At 38.7% G+C, this 22,943-nt stretch overlaps 1 protein-coding gene across 1 annotated transcript in view; it reads left to right on the plus strand.

The window, feature by feature from the left end:
• ZPBP (zona pellucida binding protein) overlaps nucleotides 1-22,943 on the plus strand; it is a 180,353-nt gene that overhangs the window by 91,626 nt on the left and 65,784 nt on the right. The window contains exon 7 of the mRNA XM_055124810.1: nucleotides 21,637-21,713. Within this exon, the coding sequence (XP_054980785.1) occupies nucleotides 21,637-21,713 (77 nt within the window). The remainder of the gene's footprint in view (nucleotides 1-21,636; nucleotides 21,714-22,943) is intronic.

The following is a 22,943-nucleotide window of genomic DNA, read 5'->3' on the forward strand; positions in this document are numbered from 1 at the left end:
ATGTATATATATTGCCCAATCGCCATGACAAGGACTTCCAGGACCAGTTGAATAATAGATGAGAGTAGGCAAACTTACCTCATTCCTGACCATGAAGGAAAAGCTTTCATCTTTTCTCCTTTGAATATGATATTTGCTGTGGGCTTATTATAAATCAATTTGACTGTCTTGAGGAAAGTTCCTTCCACCTCAATTTTATTGAGCATTTTTATCATGATCATTATTTTATCAAATTTTGCAAATTTCTCTGCACCTAATGATCCAATAATATGATTTATAAATTTCCTTGTATTGACATGTTTTGCATTAATTGACTTCCAATATTAAAACCATCCTTACATCCTTAAATGAATCCTGCTTGGAACACTATAGAAATCTAGGAATTTATCCATTTCTTGAAGTTTCTCCAGTTTTGTGGCATAAAGATATTTAAAGTAACCTCTGATTATCCTTTGAATGTCTGCAGTATTAATTGTGAATTCTCCCCTTTCAATTTTCTTTTTGTATTGTGGAGGGACCACAGCCTGCATACTTAAGTGCTATCTGGTGCTGGACTTGATCCTAGGACCTCACACAAGCAGAAAGTTGCTTTGCTCCTGAGCCATACCCCTCTCATCTTTTCCTTTTTATTTTTAAAGTAAAACAGTATTATTTAAGAAATATGAGATGAGATTCAGAGACCCGTAAGCTAAAGGAAAAGAATTATGCCATTCAAACTGAAATGTGGTCAGCTCCATGCTGGAGTCTGCCTCCTTCTTCCTTCAAAAACCAATTTTGTCTAGCTAGGACATTGCAGTCTGATTGTCCTTCTTCCTCATGGCTTGTCCACAGTTTAATTAGTTTTACTGTTGATGAGCATTCAGACAGTTTTTGGTCAATGAATACCAGGGATATGTCTTCTTATGAACTTCCTCATGTATGCATAGCCTTTGGTCTACACACACATACTCATGCATTTTTATGTACATACATCCCATTTCTGTTAGGTATATACTTGATAGTTTATTGGTCATTCAGTTTTGTGTATACATTTAGGAAACTCTCGTCTCAATTTTCCAAAGTTCTGTCCCCATTGATGCTGCTGGGCCTAAGAATTTTTTTTTTCTGTACTTGGTATTGTTACCAGTAGGTTGGTAAAGTGGGGATCAAGGTAGGTAGACTCTAGAAAGAGGGCTTTCCCCTCTTTGATCACCTGCCTTGACCACTAGTGCTCAGGGAAATACCTGGTTTGGGTCAGGGCTGATAGTTTGCCTTAACCTTCCCATAGGCATTCTGGATCTGCTGCCATGTTCGAAAGAGAACGTGGCCTTCTCCAGAGTGGGAAAAGCAAGCAAAGATACACAGAGACAAGCAGCTGGCATATGTGTTCAAGGTAGACAGGGCTTGAAGAGCAAGCTTTCATTTCTGATTTGGTTTACTAGGGTTTTTGCTTTTTCTTTCTGTATGAATCTTGCTAATAGTTTGTCAATTTTTCAAAGAAACAGCTTTTGGTTTTGTTGATCTTTTGTTTGTGTGGGTGCATGATTGTGTGTGTGTTGGTTTGCAATAGTTAACAGCTGTTCTAAGTTTTATTGTTTCCTTCTATATGCTTTGGTTTCTTTCTGTTAACTTCTTTTGATATTTTTTTTACTGTATAGGAAAGCTATTTATGTGGGCCCAATCTTGCTTCCTTAAGAGCTCTTGCATTGCTAAAAAACTTTCCTCTTAACCCTTTCTTCTTTATCCCATGTGTTCTGATACCTAGTATATTTATTTTCACTTGTTTCTAGGAATCTTCATTTCCTCCATTTTCTAATCGGTTGTTAGTAGTGAATTGCTTAATTTCCAAATGTTCAAGTCGCCCTCCACCTTTATGCCTTATGTTTGTGATTTACTTTAATTCTCAGTGTAGCATGATCTGACAGGAGTGTTGATACAATGTCTGTATTTTTTTATTTTTGGAAGCATTTTTTAAAATTGAATCACAATGAGATACATAGTTATGAAGTTGTTTATGATTACTTTTCAGTCACACAACTTTCCAAAACAGGTCTCTTCACCAGTGTACATGTTGCATCACCAAAGTCATCTGTTTCCTTCCCACCCCCTCAACCCTCACCTCCTCAGCCTACCTTTATAGCATCCAGTTTTCTTTTCTTCTCTCTTTCTCTCTCTCTCTCCCTCTCTCTCTCTCTCTCTTCCTCTCTCTGTCTTCCTCTCTCTCCCTCCCTCTCCTTTTCTTTCTGCATTATGGTTTGCTTATAGGTACTGAGAGGTTATCATGTATATCTCTTTACCTTCTATCAGCACTCAGTTCTTGTCCAGATTGATCATTTCCAGCTGTCATCGTCATAGTGGTCCCTTCTCTATCATAACTGCCAGCCTACTCCATTTGTGACCAGCTTTCAACTGTGAACCAGTCCTCCTGGCCCTTGTTTCTACTGTCTTTGGGTAGTAGTCTCATGCTTTAAAAAAATCAGACAAATGAGTGTAATCTTTCTATGTGTGTACCTGCCCTTCTGACTCATTACACTCAGCATGATATTCTCTTTGTCCATTCATTTGTATACAAACTTCATGACTTAATTCTTCCTTACAGCTGTGTAGTATTCCATTTTGTAGACATAGTATGATTTCTTTACCCAGTTGTCTGTTCTTGGGCACTCAGGTTGTTTCAAGATCCTAGCTATTATGATAGTGCTGTAATGAACATAGACATGCAGATGGCGTTTCTATTTCTGCTGTGTGTTTTTGGGGTCTGTGTATATTCCCAGAAGTGTTATGCTGAGTCATAGGGAAGCTCAATTTCTAACTTTTTGAGGAATAGTCTTATTGTTTTCCAAAAAGGATGGACCAGTAAGTATTCCCACCAACTATGAATAAAAGGCACTTTCTACCCACATTTGTGCTAACACTAGCTGTTCTTGGGTAGGTTTTTTTTTTTTTTAATGTGTGCCAGTCTCTGTGGTTTGCATGATATCTTATTTGATTTTCAGCTTCCTGATATAGAGTGAGAGTGATGTAGAGAATTTTTTCATATGCCTTTTGACCATTTCTATTTCTTCCTTGAGGAATATTCTGTTAATTTTTTCTCCTCATTTTTGATGGGATTTGATTTCTTTTGCTTGTAAAAGGCTACAAGATATCTAAAAAAAATCAAAGATACTTAAGGCACTTGTAGATGGATGAATATTGAGTAAATAATATTTCTCATTCCATGTGCTGCTTTGTATCTTGGTCACCATTTATTTTCCAACATGGCGAAGCTTCTTAGTTTAATAAAGTCCTATTTGTTTATCCACTTGAGTGCTCTTTGATGTTTCATCTTTGAAGATACCATTATCCTCAATGTCATGGAAAGTTCTGCTTATGTTTCCCTCTATGTACCTTATAGATTCAGGTCTGATGTTGAGGTCTTTAATCTGTTTTGATTTGACTTTTGTGCATGGAGTTAGGTAGAGGTCTGAGTTTATTTTTTGATATATTTAGCTGCCCAGTTTCCCAGTACCACTTATTGAAGAGACTTTCTTTGCTTCGCTTCATATTTCTTGCTCCTTTATCAAAGAGTAAATGGCCATATATTTGAGGGTCTATGTCAGGATATTCAACTCTATTCCATTGATCTGTAGGTCTGTCTTTATTTAAATATCATGCTATTTTAGTTACTACTACCACTTTGTAGTACAGATTGAAGTTGGGGAATGTGAGTTCTCTCACTTATTCCCAGGGATTGCTTTAGCTACTCTTGGGGGTTCGTTTTACCATATGAATTTCAGGAGTGTTTTATCTATTTCTTTGAAAAATGTCATGGCTATCCTTCTACAATAACCTACTGTCCCATGTCTTGAATCTGTATGATGCATTGGATAGTATTGCAATTTTCACAAACTTAAACTTTTTAATCCATAAGTAGCAGATATGTCTCCATTTCCTTGTGTCCTCTTTTTATTTCTTGAAGGTAGTGTCTTGTAATTTCCTTTTTACAGGTCCTTTACCTCTTTAGTTAAACTAATTCTGAGGCACTTGATTTTATGAGGCATAGTTGTGAACAAGAGTGTTTAAATGTCTTCTCTTTCATTAAATGCACATATGAAAGTCATGGACTTTTGGGTATTTATTTTGTAACCTGCCACTTTATTATATAAATCTATTGTTTCTAGATTTTTGTAAGTTTTAGGATTTTTCTAAGTATAGCATCATATGATCTGCAAATAGTAAATTCTTGACTTATCTCTTTCCTATCTGGGTGTCTGATATCTGTTGCTTAATTGGTATGGCAAGTATATATAGTACTTTACTGAATATAAATAGTGATAGTGGGAAAAGTTCTCTTGTGCTTGATCTTAGAGGGAAGGCTTTTAGTTTTTCATTGAGAAAAGTGTGTGCTGTGGGCTTGTGATAGGTAGCTTTACTATATTGAGGAAAATTCCTTCAATTCCCATTTTGTTGAGGTTTTTGTTTTATTTATTTATTTATTTATTTATTTATTTATTTATTTGCAGACTTACAACTTTTTGTGCTTGTGTTCCAGTCATATGATGCTCAAGTACCCATCCCTCCACCAGTGCCCATTCTCCACCACTGATGATCCCAGTATTCTCTCACCCTCCCAAGCCCATCCCCCCTACACCACCCCACCTCTGTGGCAGGGCATTCCCTTTTGTTCTCTCTCTCCTTTTGGGTGTTGTGGTTTGCAACAGAGGCATTGAGTGGCCATCATGTTTGATCTATAGTCTACTTTCAGTATGCATCTCCCATCCCCAGCAGGTCCTCCAACCACACTTTACCTGGTGTTCCCTTCTTTATCTGAGCTGCCTTTTCCTACAGCATGTGAGGCCAGCTTCTAAGCCATGGAGCCAACCTGTTGGTACTTATCTCTACTATTCTTGGGTGCTAGTCTCCAATCCTGTTACTTTATATTCCACAGATGAGTGCAATATTTCTATGTCTATCTCTTTTTTTGACTCATTTCACTTAGCATGATACTTTCCATGTTGATCTACTTATATGCTTATAGAAAAGACTTCATCTTTTCTAACAGCAGCATAGTATTCCATTGTGAAGATGTACCAAAGTTTCTTTAACCACTCATCTGTTCTTGGGCACTCGGGGTTTTTTTCCAGATTCTGGCTATTGTAAACAGTGCTGCAATAAACATTTGAGTACAGATGTCATTTCGACTATACGGTTTTGCCTCTCCGGAATATATTCCCAGAAGTGGTATTGCTGGGTCAAATGGGAGCTCAATTTCTAATTTTTTGAGAAGCGTCCATACTGTTTTCCAAAAGGCCTGAATCAGTCAGCATTCCCACGAGCAGTGTAAGAGGGTCACTTTCTCCCCACATCCATGCCAACACTGGTTGCTTTTATTCTTTTGGATGTGTGCCAGTCTCTGTGTTGTGAGGTGGTATCTGAGTTGTTTTGATCTGCAACTTTCTGATGATTAGTGAAAAAGAGCATTATTTCATGTGCTTTTTTGCCATTTGTATTTCTTCCTTGAGAAATTTTCTGTTCATTTCATTGCCCCATTTTTTGATGGGGTTGGATGTTTTCTTCTTGTGGAGTTCAACCAGTGCCTTGTATATTCTTGATATCAACCCCTTATCTGATGCGTATTAGGTGAATATTCTTTCCCATTTCATAGGTTGTCTTTGTATTTTGGTTACTGTATCTTTTGTGGTGCAGAAGCTTCTTAGTTTAAGATAGTCCCATTTGTTTTCTTTCTGTTTCTACTTGGTTTGTCAGTGGCATGTTATCTTTGAAGATATCGTTAGCTTAAATGTCGTGATGGGTTTTACCAGCCTTGTCTTCAATGTACCTTTTGGATTCTGGTCTGATGTTGAGGTCTTTAATCTACTTTAATCTGATTTTTGTGCATGGTGTTAGGTCGAGGTCTAAACCCATTTTTTTGCATGTGGTTGTTCTGTTATGCTAGCACCATTTGCTAAAGAGGCTTTCTTTGCTCCACTTCATATTTCTTGCTCCCTTATCTAAGATTAGATGTTCATACATTCGGGGATGTGTGTAGAGATATTGCACCCTGTTCCATTGGTCTGCGACTCTGCCTTTTTCCAGTACCATGCTGTTTTGATTATTAAAATTTTGTTGAATTTTTTTTGTTCATCAATGGGTGCTGGATCTTGTCAGATACTTTCTCTTGCTCTATTAGTATGGTCATATTTTTTTCTTTTATTGGAGCAATAGCACAGCGGGTAGGGCATTTGCCTTGCACACAGCCAAACTGTGTTGGATTCCTTTGTCCCTCTCGGAGAGCCCAGCAAGCTACTGAGAGTATCCTGCCCACATGGCAGAGCCTGGCAAGTTACCTGTGGTGTATTTGATATGCCAAAAACAGTAACAACAAATCTCACAATGGATACTTTACTGGTGCCCACCTGAGGAAATCGATGAACAATGGACGACAGTGCTACAATGCTACAGTGCTATTGGTATGGTATATTTTGTTGATTGACTTGCGAATTAAACCATCCTTGCAACCTTGGTGTGAATCCTGCTATATCATGAATCATGATATATCATCTTTTTGGTGATGTTTTGATGCTATTTACTAGAATTTTGTTGAGTACCTTCACATCTCTTCTCATAAGGGATATCTGACTTAAGTTCTCTTTTTTTGTGGTGTTGCTGTCTACTTTTGGCATCAAGGTGTTATTTGCCTTATAAAAACCCATTGAGAGTGTTTCTTCAATTTCCTAAAATTCTTGTTGACTAACTGGCTCAAGAACTATCGAGGAGAACTATGCCAGATCGAACACCTGCACTGAGTCCCAGGTCACCCGGTGCATGGCTGATAGCATCCCACAGTGGATAAGCCACTGTGCGCACTGCTACCACGGCTTTATGTCCTACGGTGCTGCGACTTTGGCCTGGCCGGGGCAGGCAGAGACAGTTTCTCCTTGCTCCACCGATGCCATTCTGTCCGAATCTTGCAAATCATCCAGCGATGTCCATCAGGAATCAAGCATAGAGTTCCAGCAGGGATCACACATAGAGTTCCATTCCTGGCGTGCTGAATTGCATGTTGTCTAAGGCGAGATGGTGAGCCGATTCAGGAGAACGTGAAGGGTTCAGGTGGCATCAATGCCATCTTGCCGTCAATCAAATATGATGTAGTAATTATGATAAATGAGTAGAGAGTGTCTTATGTGTCACATGACCGTGAAAGTGGTTCTGTGGCTTAGGAACATATTCACTCATACGTGAAGTTCACTGAGTGTGTGGAAAGTGGCCTGGAGCGTGGCAGTGGTTGGGTTGTGGAGGTTGGCTGCCGGGGCTGAGTCCCTTGGGGTGGGGAGGGCTTTCACCCACCCCCCTCTGGGGTGCCCCTAGTGAAAACAGCCTGGCACAGAGTCCGGTGGCATGGTTATGGGGACCTCATTTTATGCTCCTTTCTGGGAGAAGCAACCATGATTTCTGGACAGTGGCTGATGAGTAGATTATCTGGCACTGGCAGGAGGTTGCTTATAGGTGGCTTATAAATCTCTATGTATTTATATATACATATATTATCTATATCCATATCTCTCTCAATAAAACCCCCCTCTGTTTCATTTCATCCTTGAAAGTCAGTATTTTCATGCTAAGTTTTAATCTCTTTGCTTTATCAGGAGGTGACAAAGCAGTATTGCAGTCTCCAGCTACTATTGTATTGCTGCCAGTATCCTCCTTGATTTGTATTAGTAGTTGCTTTGAGTATGTTGCTGCTCCCTTATTGGGTATGTGTATGTTTAGCGGTGTAATTTCTTCCTGATGTACATGTGCAGTGCTTATACTATTATGGACACACGGTTCTTTTTGTAAAAGTTGTTTGAAGAATTGTTTCCTAGCTTTTGAGTTTGTCTTTAGTCTTACTATTCAGATCTTCTTTAGTAGGCAGAAGAATGTTGGATTCAACTTTTTAACCCATTTTTCCAACCTATGTCTTATTTGGTGCGTTTAGGCCATTGACATTGAGAGAGATTATTGTCATAGGATTTTGTGCTATTTTTCCCTCTAGATATTTGTTGTGTTTGTGGGGTTTGTCTTGCCTTAGCATAGACCCTTCAGTTCATTCAAAGTTAGTTTTGGGTCTCTGAAGTTCCTGACGTCTTGCTTATCCATAAAGTTGTGTATCATTTCTTCATATCTGAGTTAGAGTCTAGCTGGGTAAAGTATTCTTGGTGAGGCCTTCCTTTCACTTTTTTTTTTAACTATATCACACCATTGACTGTATCCTGGGAGTTTCATTCAGTAAATTGGCTGTAAATCTAAGGGATGCTCATTTGTTCGAAATGCCCTTCTTTTACATTGCTACTTTCAGTATTGCACCTGTATGGCATTTGTCATTCGGATTAAGATATGTCTTGGAGTCTTTTTATTAGGGTCACTTTTTGCTGGTATCATTCGGGCTTCTTGAATCTGAATGCCTGCATTCTCCATCTCTGGGAACTTTTCAGCAATGATGTCTTTGACTGTTACTTCCTCACTGGGTTGCCTTTTGTCCCTCTGGGTACTCTGATAATTATTATATTGTTCTTCTTGAATTCATCTCATAGTTCTCTTGCTTGCCCTTGGGTTATTTTGAGGTCTTTTTCCATCATCTGTAGTTTCTTGGAGGTTTTCTATAGCTCATGTTCAAGCTCACTGATTTTGTCTTCAGTTTTTGTTACTGTACTGTTGAGGGCATCCATTGAGGTTTTCATTTCATCTACTGATTTTTTTCTAAATTTATTTATTTTTAATTAGTGAATCACCGTGAGGGTACAGTTACAGATTTATACACTTTTGTGCTCATACTTCCCTCATACAAAGTTCAGGAACCCATCCCTTCACCAGTGCCCATTCTCCACCACCAGTAAACCGAGCTTCCCTTCCACCCTCCCCAATCCCATCTCCCCCCACCCCACCCTGCCACTGTGGCAGGGCATTCCCTTCTGTTCTCTCTCTCTAGTTAGCTGTTGTGGTTTGCAGTAAAGGTGTTGAGAGGCCTCTGTGCTCAGTCTCTAGCCCTCATTCAGCCCACAACACACTTCCCCTGCATGGCCTTCGACTACATTATAGTTGGTGATCCCTTCTTTGAGTTGCCTTTCCCCAGAATGTGAGGCCAGCCTCCAAACCATGGAGTCAACCTCCTGGTACTTATTTCTACAATTCTTGGGTGTTAGTCTCCCAATCTGTTATTCTATATACCACAGATGAGTGCAATCTTTCTATGTCTGTCTCTCTCTGACTCATTTCACTCAACATGAAACTTTCCATGCTGATCCACTTATATGCAAAATTCATGATTTCCTTTTTTCTAACAGCTGCATAGTATTCCATTATATAGATGTACCAAAGTTTCCTCAACCAGTCATCCGTTCTAGGGCATTTGGGTTTTTTCCAGATTCTGGCTATTGTAAACAGTGCTGCGATGAACATATAAGTGCAGATGTCATTTTGACTATACTTTTTTGCCTCTCTGGGATATAGTCCCAGTAGTGGTATTGCTGGGTCAAATGGGAGCTCAATATCTAAATTTTTGAGAATCGTCCATATTGTTTTCCAAAAGGGCTGAACCAGTCGGCATTCCCATCAGCAGTGTAGAAGGGTCCCTTTCTCCCCACATCCTCTCCAACAGCGGTTGCTTTTGTTCTTTTTGATGTGTGCTAGTCTCTGTAGTGTGAGGTGGTATCTTGTGGTTGTTTTGATCTGCATCTCTCTGATGATTAGTGATGTAAAACACTTTTTCATGTGCCTTTTGGCCATTCGTATTTCTTCCTTGGTAAAGTTTCTATTTATTTCTTCGCTCCATTTTTTAATGGGTTTGGATGTTTTCTTCTTGTAGAGTTCAACCAGTGCTTTATATACCATTGATATCAACCCCTTATCTGATGGATATTGTGTAAATATCCTTTCCCATTCTGTGGATAGTCTTTGTATTCTGGTCACTGAAACAATAGACTTATACAGGAAAGTTGCAGGCTACAAAATCAATACCCAAAAATCCATGGCCTTCCTATACGCAAACAATGAGGCAGAGGAAAGGGACATGAAAAAAGCAATCCCATTCACAATCGTGCCCCAGAAAATCAAGTACCTCGGAATCAGCTTAACCAAAGAAGTAAAAGACATCTACAAAGAAGACTATGAAACGCTACTCCATGAAATAAAAGAGGACATGAGGAAATGGAAACATATCCCCTGCTCATGGATAGGGAGAATCAATGTTGTCAAAATGGCAATACTCCCCAAAGCATTATACAGATTCACCGCGATCCCTATAAGGATACCCATGACATTCTTCAAAGAAACGGATCAAGCAATCCTAAAATTCATATGGAACAACAAACATCCATGGATAGCTAAAACAATTCTTGGGAAAAAGATGATGATCACCCTCACCAACCTCAAACTTTACTACAAAGCAGTAACAATTAAAACAGCATGGTACTGGAACAAAGGCAGAGCCGAAGAACAATGGAACAGGGTGGAATATCCCTACACACAGCCCCAAATGTATGATCATCTAATCTTTGATAAGGGAGCAAGAGATGTGAAGTGGAGCAAAGAAAGCCTCTTTAACAAATGGTGCTGGCACAACTGGACAACCACATGCAAAAAAATGGGCTTAGACCTTGACCTGACACCATGCACAAAAGTCAGATCAGAATGGATTAAAGACCTCAACATTAGACCACAAACCATAAGGTACATTGAAGACAAGGTTGGCAAAACCCTCCACGATATTGAAGATAAAGGTATCTTCAAAGGTGACACGGAACTAAGCAATCTAGTAAAAACAGAGATCAACAAATGGGACTACATTAAATCATCTACTGATTTTTTTATTAATGATATTTCAGATTGTAGTTTTCTTATTTCTGCTTTCATGTCCTCCTGTAGTTTATTGAATGCCCATCCCACTGTTTCTCTCATATCCTCCTGTTTTTTATTGGCTATCCATTCCACTGATTCTCTGAGCTTATTAAATATCCCCCCATTTCATCTCTGTTATTTTTTGATTAGGTTTGTATTGTTTCTTGTGCTTACTGTTATTTTTGTGGATTTAGGAGGGATACTTATTGGAGTAGGGGCTAATGGAGTTTTGGCCTAATATGTTCGGGGTAGCTAGGCTGCCCTGGTGAGAGTTATGTAGAAGAGGCCAATTTGTGTATCTTATGGGATATGGTGGGGGAGATCAGCAGCCACTAAGAAGGCTGCTTGCTGGGAAAACCACACCCACCACTGGTCTGAGCTGTGGAATTAGGACCGTCCATTGTCCCTTCAGAACCTCTTGGTGGCCCATAGAAAAAAATCTTCATGCAGAGTCGTGTCTTTCACTCCTTGCCCTTGCTCCTAGACAGTCAGCAATCTACCTCCACCGCCTGTCTGATATGTGGTTGCAATTATCCATGGACAGAGGCCACACTCTGCCAGGGAAATCTGGGCATCAGAAACTCATCTAGATTCCAGATTCCACTGCTTTCCCCAGGGGGCCTCCAGGAGACTGTGTCAAAGGATGCCTGCCCCGAAGGCCTGTGTGCGGAAAGCAGACACAGCCTTGGTCTTTACTGTACCTAAGTTGGGTAGCATCAGCTGGGCTGTGCTCCAAGGAATTCAGATCAAAAACCTGATTTAAAGAAGGAATCAGGAATCATACTCTTAGAGGTATGCAGTTGCTTCTAAAGCCAGGAATCATACTCTTAGAGGTATGCAGTTGCTTCTAAAGCCAGCAGTCCCACACTGCAATAGCTGTGAAGCTCTGGATGTATGGTTTTTGACTCAACACATTGTCTGTCTTGGAGAGTGTCACATATGCCGTTAAGAAGAATGTATATTTGGCTTTTGAGAACATATATATGGCTGCTAAGGTCATATGTTCCATATTTTTATTCAAAGCAAGTGCTTTCTTTTCAAGTTTTGGTGACCCATTGTTTGGTGTATCAATGTATGGGAGAGAGAGTCCGTCATAATATTCATATCTTTGGATCATGAAAAAGGGACATCCCCATCCATATGCTTATTATTTTTTTTAATTTCATGTCTATGTTGTCTGATTGGAGTAAAGTCACCACTGCCTTTTTAAAGAGTATTGCTTGCTTGAAATAATGTTTTCTGTTCTTTGACTTTGAACCTGTATTTCCTCTGATTGTTCAAATGTGTCTATAGACAGCAGAAAGTTGGGTTCAGTTTTCTGATCCATCCTACACTTTTTGTATTATGATTGGTACATTTTGGCCATTGATATTGAGTGAGATCATTGACATGTAGGAGATTTTTGCTCTCATTCTGTAGAAGTAATAGGTGTTTTGGGATTTTTTTCCTTAAATAAGCTCTTCAGATTTTGTAGAAATAGTTTTGAGGTTATGAAATTACTGAGCTGTTACTTATCTGTTAAGGTCTGTGTTTATCCTTTAGATATGAATGATTGTCTGACTTGGTAGATTATTCTTTTTTTAAAAAATTTTTTAAATTTTATTGAATTACCATGAGATAGTTACAAACTTTCATGTTTGGGTTACAATCTCACAATGATCAAACACCCATCCCTCCACCAGTGCACATTCCCCACCACCAGTATCCCGGGTATACCTTCCCCCATCCCATCCTCGCCCTGCTTCTAAGGCAGACAATATTCCCCATACTCTCTCTCTACTTTTGGGCATTATGGCTTGCAGTACAGACACTGAAGGTCATCATGTTTGGTCCATTATCTACTTTCAGCATGCATCTCCCATCCCAACTGGTTCCTCCAGCCATCATTTTCTTCGTGATCCCTTCTCTATTCCATCTGCCTTCTCCCCTCTGCTCATGAAGCAGTCTTCCAGCTATGGGTCAATCCCCCTGACCCCTGCATCTACCGTCCTTGGGTGTCGGCCTCATGTGATGCTACCCTAGACTCTACAAATGAGTGATGAGTGCAGTCCCTCTATGTCTGTCCCTCTCTTTCTGACTCATTTCACTTAGCATGATACTCTCCATGTTTATCCATTTATAAGTAAATTTCATGACTTCATCTATCCGTACAGCTGCATAGTATTCCACTGTGTAGATGTACCAAAGTTTCTTTAACCAGTCATCTATTTTAGGGCACTCGGGTTGTTTCCATATTTTGGCTATTGTGAACAGTGCTGCAATGAACATATCATTACAGATGTTATTTCTACTGTGCTTTTTTGAAACCTCGGGATATATTCCCAGAAATGGTATTGCAGGGTCATATGGAAGCTCAATTTCTAGTTTTTAAAGGACTGTCCATATTGTTTTCTAGAAAGGTTGGACCAGTCTGCATTCCCACCAACAGTGAAGGAGCGTCCCTTTGCCCCACATCCACACCAGCATTGGTTGCTTTTGTTCTTTTGAATATGTGCCAATCTCTGTGGTATGAGATGATATCTAATTGTTGTTTTGATTTGCATCTCCCTGATGACTAGTGATGCGAAACATTTTTTCATGTGTCTTTTGACCATTTGTACTTCTTTTTTGAGGAAACTTCTGTTCATTTCTTCTCCCCATTTTTTTGATGGGGTTGGAGGTTTTTTTCTTGTACAGTTCTACAAGTGTCTTGTATATCCTGGATATTACTCCCTTATCAGATGGGTATTGGTAAATATTCTTTCCCATTCTGTGGGCTCTTTCTGTATTTTGGTCACTGTTACTTTTGAAATGCAGTCCTGGCCCAGATGGATTACTACTGAATTCTTCCAAACCTTTAAAGAGGACTTACTCCCAATCCTCTCTAAGCTTTTCCAGAAAATTAAAGTATCAAAAATACTTCCAAACAGTTTCTATGAAGCAAATATCACCCTGATACTAAAAACACACAAAGATACCACAAAGAAAGAGAATTACAGACCGATATCCTTGATGAACACAGACACAAAGATCCTCAATAAAATGTTAGCAAATAGAATCCAAGGACTCATCAAAAAGATCATACATTATGACCAAGTAGGATTCATCCCAGGGATGCAAAGATGGCTTAACATTCAGAAGTCAATCAACATAATTCATCATATTAACAAAAGAAATAATAAAAACCATATGACTATATCAATAGATACAGAGAAGGCATTTGACAAGATTTAGCACCCATTTATGATGAAAACTCTCAGCAGAATGGGCATCAAAGTAACTTTCCTCAACAGAGTCAAAGCCAACTACCAAAAGCCCATGGCAAGTATCATTCTCAATGGGGAAAAACTGAAAGCCTTCCCTCTAAGGTCGGACACAAGGCAAGGTTGTCTGCTTTCGCCACTCCTATTCAATATAGTACTGGAAATCCTGGCCATAGAAGTTAGACAAGAAAAAGATATCAAGGGCATACAGATAGGAAAGGAAGAGATCAAGTTATCACTATTTACAGATGATATGATACTATACTTGGAAAACCCTAAAGACTCTAGAAAAGCTCCTAGAAACAATAAATTTCTATAGTAAAGTGTCAGGCTACAAAATCAACACCCAAAAGTCCGTGGCTTTCTTATATACAAATAATGAAAGAGAAGAAAGAGACATTAAAAAAAATCCCATTCACAATAATACCTCAGAAAATCAAGTACCTTGGAATCAGCATAACCAATGAGGTGAAAGACCTATACAAGGAAAATTACAAAACACTACTTCAAGAAATTAAGTAGGACACTAGGAAATGGAGACACATCCCCTGCTCATGGATAGGGAGAATTAACATTATCAAAATGGCAATACTAGCCAAAGCACTATACAAATTTAATGCAGTCCCTATCAGGATACCCATGACATTTTTCAAAGAAATAGACAAAATACTCCTGAAATTTATATGGAACAATAAACCCGCATGAATAGCTAAAGCAATCATTGGAAAAAAGAAGATGAGTGGCATCACATTCCCCAACTTCAAACTCTACTACAAAGCAGTAGTTATTAAAATAGCATGGTATTGGGATAAAAACAGACCTGCTGGAACAGTGACCAATGGAACAGAGTTGAACATCCTGTCACAGACCCCCAAATATATGGCCACTTAATTTTTGACAAAGGGGCAAGAAATGCAAAGTGGAACAAGGAATGCCTCTTCAACAAGTGGTGCTGGGAAAACTGGATAACTACCTGCCAAAAAACGAACTCTGACATCTGTCTAATACCAGGCACAAAAGTCAGATCAAAGTGGATTAAAAACCTCAATATTAGACATGAATCTATAAGGTTCACAGAAGAAAATGTAGGCAGAACTCTCCATGACATTGAAGCTAAAAGCATCTTTAAGGATGAAACAGCACTGACCATGCAAGTGGAAGCAAACATAAACAAATGGGACTACATCAAACTAAGAAGCTTCTGCACTTCAAAAGAAACAGTGACCAAACTACAGGTAAATTATTCTTGATGAGGCACTAATATCATTGAATTCTGAAACAATATCCTACCATTTTTTCCTTACCTGGTTATGATGTGCCTAAGAGTATTTTTATTTGGATCTCTCTTGGTTGGAATCCTGTAGGCTTCTTAAATCTGGGCACCTATACTCCTCAGCTCTGTAAATTTTTCAGTTGTGATTTTCATTAGTGAAAGAATCAACATCACCTTCCTCTTCTTCAGAGGCTCTGATAATTGTTATATTGTTTCTCTTGAACTCATTCCATAGCTCTATATGTGCTATTCATTTGTTTGGAGACTTTTTCCCATTGTGTTTTGTTTATAGAAGCTTTCTGATCTCATCCTGGATCTCACTGGTTTTATCCTTGGATTCTGACATTCTGTAGCCAGGCTTTTCAGTTATTATTGTTTTTTTTAATTACACTTACCATACTCTTCAATTCTGTTAATTCTGATAGCAGTTTGTCGTTTCGGCTCTCATTTCTTCTTTTGTAGTCTTGTGTCCTTTAGTAACAACCTGATCCACTGTTTCTTTGAGGTTATTAAATAATACTCAGCATGTAATTTCAGTTTTCTTTATCTGAAAGGTTAGATAGTTGTTTAAACAAGCCTATTAGCATTTATTCAGTCACCTTTGTAGAGCTATAATCTGATTTTTACAAAAGAGGCAAGTTATAGAAACATAATTTACTCTCCATCTTCACTTTAAATTTGCCAGATGATTTAATAAATCAGACTTGTTCCCTTGCATTAAATCAGCAAGACTGGAGAGCTCTCCATTTGGGGTGCCTGATTATTTACTTAGAAGTCCCTGAGATTGGCTAAAGACAGGAGATACACCACCAGTGACATTATTATTTTTTTTATCTGACACGTCAGAGTTACCCAGGCCTGGCCATAAGATGTGAAGGTCAGGTCCCAGAATGAGCTGGAGGTGGCCCAGAGCCTGCAGGGTGAGCTGGGTATTGCCCTGGGCAGTTTACTTTCTGTAGGTCCTGGAAAAAGGAGCCCATCCTATCACCTCTACAGGGCTGGGAAGGATCTTAGTTTCCAGGTTTCTGTTGCAGAGAGCAGGGCCCAGGCTGAGTCATTCACTGCAGATCTCCAGATTCCTCATTTTCCGTAGCAGGGACTATTTCCAGTCCACCCAGTGGCTGGCTTGCCTTAGGGTCTCTATGAGGTTTATTTTAATTGCTCCTGTCATTTAGACTAGTCCCTTTGACTGTTTCTCTAGGAGGGTTTTGGGGTCCCAGGGCTGGTTTTTCTATCTGCATGAGAGGTAGACCCTATTACAGAGAGCAAAGATCTTTATCTAGATTTATGCAAACTAACAGTACCATGAAGGATCAAAAACATACGGAGGGTTCAACGAAGAAAAGAGTAAATGCTTCACTGTACTCACAATGAGATACAATACACCTGTTTGCTGTGGGTCTTAGTCAAAGGAAGCTATGTATCTGTAGGGATAAAGCATACAGTTTAACTTCATGTTCAGTTCATTTAATCCCATGTTGAATGCCTTGATTTTTCCTATAACCTTTTAAAAGACTCCAGTTGTCTGAGTGCACTGTATCAGGAGTCTGGATCATCCATCTAATAATCTTTTTATAGATATTGCCACAAAGGTATTAGAACAATTCTGCAGATGTAATTTGAGTTTCTTATAACAATACAATTTGATCAGTTCCTCTCAAACAGAACCTCAGATTTTCTACACATTTCCTTTACTGGAACTTGCCAATCGTTGTTCTCATTTAGCATGAGAAACCTGTACTCTGCAGTGCTGTTCAAAAGCACTGTTCTTTAGGTACATCAGTTCTTTAGATATCCAAAAAGGTTTACAGTGCCCACAATTAAAGTTCCTATGACATATATTCAGTTGGCAAAAGTTCACTTCACATTAGGAATTAACCGAATCATACTAAAAGTTTTATCTTTAGAATTCTAATTTCTAGGGAAACCAATATAAAAGAATTAAAACACTCACAGATTATCATGAAACAGTAAGGATTTTAGATTTGTGAACGAACTATTACTCTTAAGGTCAAGACTAGGTTGAACCTGGTAACAAATCTTACATGAAACAAAATTATCTTAATAATAGCAGACTAATAAACAATAGTCTGGAAATGAAAATGGACTTGTTATTTTCTCGAGTGGGGCATCGACCGTGGGTGCTGAGGCAGCTCAGGGCCTTGCACCTCACCCACACAATTCTCCTTTCTCAGAAACCACTAAAGCCCAAAGGGCTGTTGTTAACTGCTTGAATTTTAAAGTGACTCATTATTTTCAGTAAGAAGTTCTGAAGCTGGTATGATATTCCAGCAGGGAAGCCTGATATCTTTAAAACTTTTACCAAGGTATAATTCTGTGACTTCAGACTATCAGGCTGACAATGAGATTATTATCCATTATTATTTCCATTATTATCTAGTTATAACTCATTATTAACTCTTTGCTAAGTAACTCTAGAGATTTAAGTTACCAAAAACCTCAGAGATCAAAAACACTGGCAGGGTGAAAGTTTTGCAGCCAATTTTATAACCCTAGAGACTCACATTTTGAACTAAACTATTACTCTTTGAGCCTGTTTTTATGTACTCAAAAGATTTTCTGGTCAGATATTCTTATAATCCAATACAGAAACAAAACAAATATGTACATTTTGACACACTAGCATAAAAATACACTTTCAGTGTCAGTGTTTATGAAAACATGAGAAAACTTTATTTGATTTAATTTTGACCATTTCTATACCTCTGTTATTAAACTAAATAGCATAATTTCTCATTAAAATTAGCTGAGGCTTACAAGGCAAAACTCTGCACTGTCTCACAAAGTTCTTATCTCCTGCATTGGGCTCTAACATTTAAGTGTTCCACACACACAGACAAACTGACTACAAACATTACATACACATACACACATGTGAAGTTCATCAATCAATCTGACCTTCTAAGAATGGTAGGGAGAAAAATCGATGGGCTGAGAAAGGAATGAGCACTTCCAGGGAAAAATTAGCCCTGTCAGCCAATTGGAAACCTTGTGCCCTGTATCCCAGCCTAACCAGTCTGTTTCCTGCTTGTTAAAATGAGTCAAGAAAGCACTTTTGTTACTATAAAGCTGGCAAACTCAATACTGGCGAATTTGTTGTAAGCCTAAGGTGGCCAGACATTTGCTAGGATAGACTTTATTGCTAGATTCTGCAACCTTCGCTGATAATCTTTGAAATGTTTTAGAACCCAACCGAGGGGTTTGGGAGCCCCTTTTGAATTTTCCTGACCCATAATTAAATGGACACAGACATCAACAATACAAACCGAAGACTATACTCGACAAAACATTGCTTGCTGGGGAGAAGAGAGGTCACAAAAGACAGTTCAAGAGTGTTCAAAAGAAAAGAACCCGGAAACCTGACTGCCCTCCTACCCGGAGAAGATAGCAAACAATAAGGGCATCCATCCCCCAGGAGTCCCAGTCTCCAGGAGTGACACTGCATCCAGTTTCTCACAATTTTAGACCGACCTACACGGCTCCAACCAGACTGAGACAGACTTACTTCTCGAGGCTTTCAGAACTCTCTTCTTCCACTTATGGGCCACTATTTGAATCCTGGGAAGACCCCAAATATTAGGGTCCACGATTCAAACACAAGACACCCATTAGGAGTTCAAAAATTTTATTTAAGGAATTGTTACAGAGAGAGACAGAGGAAGGGGGAGAAGGAGGCATTGAGGAGAGAAAGGGAAGAGAGAGAGGGAGAGAGGAAGAGAGAGGAGAGAAAGAAAGAGAGGTGGGGAGGGAGGGGAGAAGGAGGAGGGAAAGAGGAGAGGAGAGAGAGAGTTGTTACAGATTGACCCCAGCCAGGGCTGTATTCCATAGAGAAATGGTTGAGGTACGACCCCACTAAGTGCAGGGAAAAGTTTAAGTACCCTAAAACCAAAATATATTTTCTCCCTAACGGATCTGTAAACTGATTGGTTAGTGCCACCTTTGGGTGCCCCTTTGTTCTATTTTTTTCCATGCCTGGCTGACCACTATATTTCTGCGTTTTACTGATTGACTGACACACTCTACAAGCATTGTAAATTTTGTTCTTTCTGTTCCCTTTCCCAAAATGTGGTCTCAGACTCCTGCCAGTTCAGCTGTCAGTTACATAATCATACAGAATAGTAAAATGGCAACTAACAACTATAATGGATGCACTTTGGTTCACACCTAAAATGGCTATATTTTGGTTCTAACATCAGTACTGGAAGTATCTTTCAGCCTACTACTGTCTTTGTTCAGTGAACTTGGTAAGGTTCTATGCTGTTTCCACTTTGGTTCTGTTGAAGGCTGGACATGCGTCTTTCTAGTTTATGCCCTTGCCCTTATTACCAAAAAGATTTCTGAGAAAATTAGATAAGTGTTCCTTCATCTCCTTCCCAACTAGAGCTACTCCAGCCAATTTTGTTACTACTAGCTGCTTGGGGTTCCATATGAAAATTCCAGGAATCCTTCCCTCCCCCCCTCCCTTCCTTCCTCTGGCTATGATGTTAATCCTGGTGAGGCACTCAGAAATCAGTTCTTGGCTGCTGGTGGTTGGGTATCATATTGGATGCCAGAACTCAAATCAGTTTCTCTGATTCTGGAAATATTTTCAGTGTTCTTGGCCCTTTCTCTCCTCTTGACAAAATATAGTGTTAAATAATTCTTACGACTATTATTGCCTTTGTGAATGTTTCTGGTATGTGGTTAGAGTTAATGCTGTCTTTGTGGCAGTGAAACACCCTCCAGGGACTTTTAGTTTGTTTCCCAGTCCAGCATGTGCTGTGAGAGATAGAGGCAGGAAAGTGTTGCTTCTGGAGGCCCGGAAGTTGCTCCTGTAGCTGCTAGGGAAGCGTGGCTTGATGGCAGGGCTGGGACTGCTGCTCTTCAGTTGGGAGCTCACCCATGCAAGCCTCTGGGGTCCACGTTGGTGAAAAGAGCACTTGAGACACACCCACACCCCGGGACGGTGGAGGAGCTGTGGTTGTTGACCACCAGTTCCCTATTTACTCACACATGCACCCAGAGGTGTCCTACTCCTGCTTTTTGTCTTTTTATTTTATTTTTTGTTTGGGGGCCATCTCTGCAGTACTCAGAGCTTACTCCTGGCTCTGTGCTCAGAGGTCACTCCTGGTGGGATTTATAGACCCTATTTGGTGCCAGGGATCGAACCCTGGTAAGTCATGTGCTAGGAGGCAACACCCTACTTTGCACTGTCAGTTCAACCCCACTGTCACTGTCATCCCGTTGCTCATCGATTTGCTTGAGCAGGCACCAGTAATGTCTCCATTGTGAGACTTGTGGTTACTGTTTTTTGGCATATCGAATATACCACAGGTAGCTTGCTAGGCTCTGCCGTGCGGATGAGATACTCTTGGTAGTTTGCCGGGGTCTCCAAGAGGGACGGAGGAATTGAACCTGGGTTGGCATCGTGCAAGGCGAATGCCCTACCTGCTGCGCTATCACTCCAGCCCAGTTCAACTCCATTTATTTTTAACTAGTATACTTCCCACCTTATCATCACATGGTATATGTAGCTTGTTTATTGCTAGCTTTTCTTCCACTTGAATCATTATGTAATTTTCAAAATGGTAGATATTTAAAAAATTATGATTACTTGTATACCCAAAAATCCTGGAATAATGCCTAAAATATAGTAATTTCCTGAAAATTACTTTCATGAATTATTGTTTTAGTTACTATCGTCACTATAGTAGTCTGTACTTATTCCCTCTCTAATATTGTCACGGTTTATAATTTTGTAGAGAATAAATAGATTTAGTCAGTTGATACTAAATTTTATGGATAGACTTAGAGATCTTTATACTTACATATGCATGTATTTATTTTAAAAAGTTCAAATAATTTGTTGATAATGTATAAAATCAATAATCAAGGACTACCAAGAAAATTGACTAGCTCTATTTTTTTGTTTGCTTATTTGGGAAAGGCATACCCAGCTCAGGGACGAATATGGTTCAGTACTTAGGGAACTATATGTCACCAGGCTTAGAACTTAGGCCTCCTGCATGTAAATCATGACCTCCATTCCATTGAGCTATTACCCCAAAGCTATAGCTGATTAATTATTGAGTTTACTCTAAAATAAAGGTTTTTCTAACATATAAATTAAATCTGTAGATTGGCATTTTTGCTGATAAGAGTGATTATGTAGTGTAGTTTCTTAATGGAAGAGAAATATTAACTAATACATTTTCTATTTTTGAAAACTTTAATATTATAATATAGTTCTTTATACTCATGAAAAAATGTAATATAATTTCTCAGTTTCATCTCTAGACAATGCAAAAGGATCCAAGCCATGTAAAGACCGAAGCTGTGAACCTTCTAAAAGACTGTCTAAGGTATGTTACATGAGATTAGATAAAAGAATAAGAAATTTCCAGTGTATAAGTAAGCATAATACATTCTTATGCATAAAACTCCAACATGTAAGGAATCTAAAATAAGATAAATCAATTAATAAATTAAACAAATTTACCATAATTATGAAATAATTTGAAATTTAACAGTTTTTAGCTCAGAATATGAAGAATGATAATTTTCCTGCTTATTAGACATTCTTTGCTATTTCTAATTGGTTTATAATACAAATACACTTATCTTTATTTGTTGTTATTTATCTTAAGAAGTTAAGTATAAATGTTTATTAACTAATTTTATTTTGTTCTAGATATGTTATTCTTTGAATTTGTTAAGAAAATAAGCTGAAATTTTTGGCAGCAATTTTATTTTATCCTTTTCATTCTTCCATTGTTCATAACATAATGTTTATACTCAGGAATTTGGAACATGCTCTGTGGTACTTATGGCCACTCTGTGCTTGGGGGCTACTCCTGTCAGCCCTCCAGGGATCGTGTGTCATGCTTGCTTGAAACAGGCTTGGCAGCTGCAAGCCAGTCCTGTCTCCACTTGAATCCCTATCTGGCCCCTATGGCATCATTCTCATATCCGATTATTCTTTTTAGACCATGTAAAAGACAAAATTAAAAATAGCTTACATTATACTGGATATAAAATTGCCTTAACAGTAATCAAAGTTATGAATATTGTTTATAAAAGACTATATTTGAACTGTGTACTTTTTCTCAGTTAAATTCACAGTGGCATGATTTCTTAATTTGCAACCACTAAAATAAAATGATGTTTCCTTTGGCCTGAAATACATTGTAAGTAATAGATTTGTATATTACTGGATATTTCTATCTAAGTTTTCTTTAGGAGCTGGAGTGATAGCACAGCAGTAAGGCATATTCGATATGCTAAGAACAGTAAGAGCAAGTCTCATAATAGAGATGTTACTGGTGCCCACTCGAACAAATGGATGAGCAATGAGATGACAGTGACAGACTGCATTTAATTCCTGTTGTAGAAAATACTTTTACTTTTGAAATAGGACTTAATTTTTGGATGCCAGGAATAGAGAACAATCTTTCTTAGTTTCCTTATCATATTTCTTTACCTATTTAATACAGTTTTTGTTTAGTTATTATATGATGCATTATTTTTACTTATACAAAATATTAAGCTTTTTAAAATAATGGCATACCCTCAGGTGATATAATTTTTTTGGT

Source organism: Sorex araneus, chromosome 2 (assembly GCF_027595985.1).
Source record: "Sorex araneus isolate mSorAra2 chromosome 2, mSorAra2.pri, whole genome shotgun sequence".
NCBI lineage: Eukaryota > Metazoa > Chordata > Mammalia > Eulipotyphla > Soricidae > Sorex > Sorex araneus.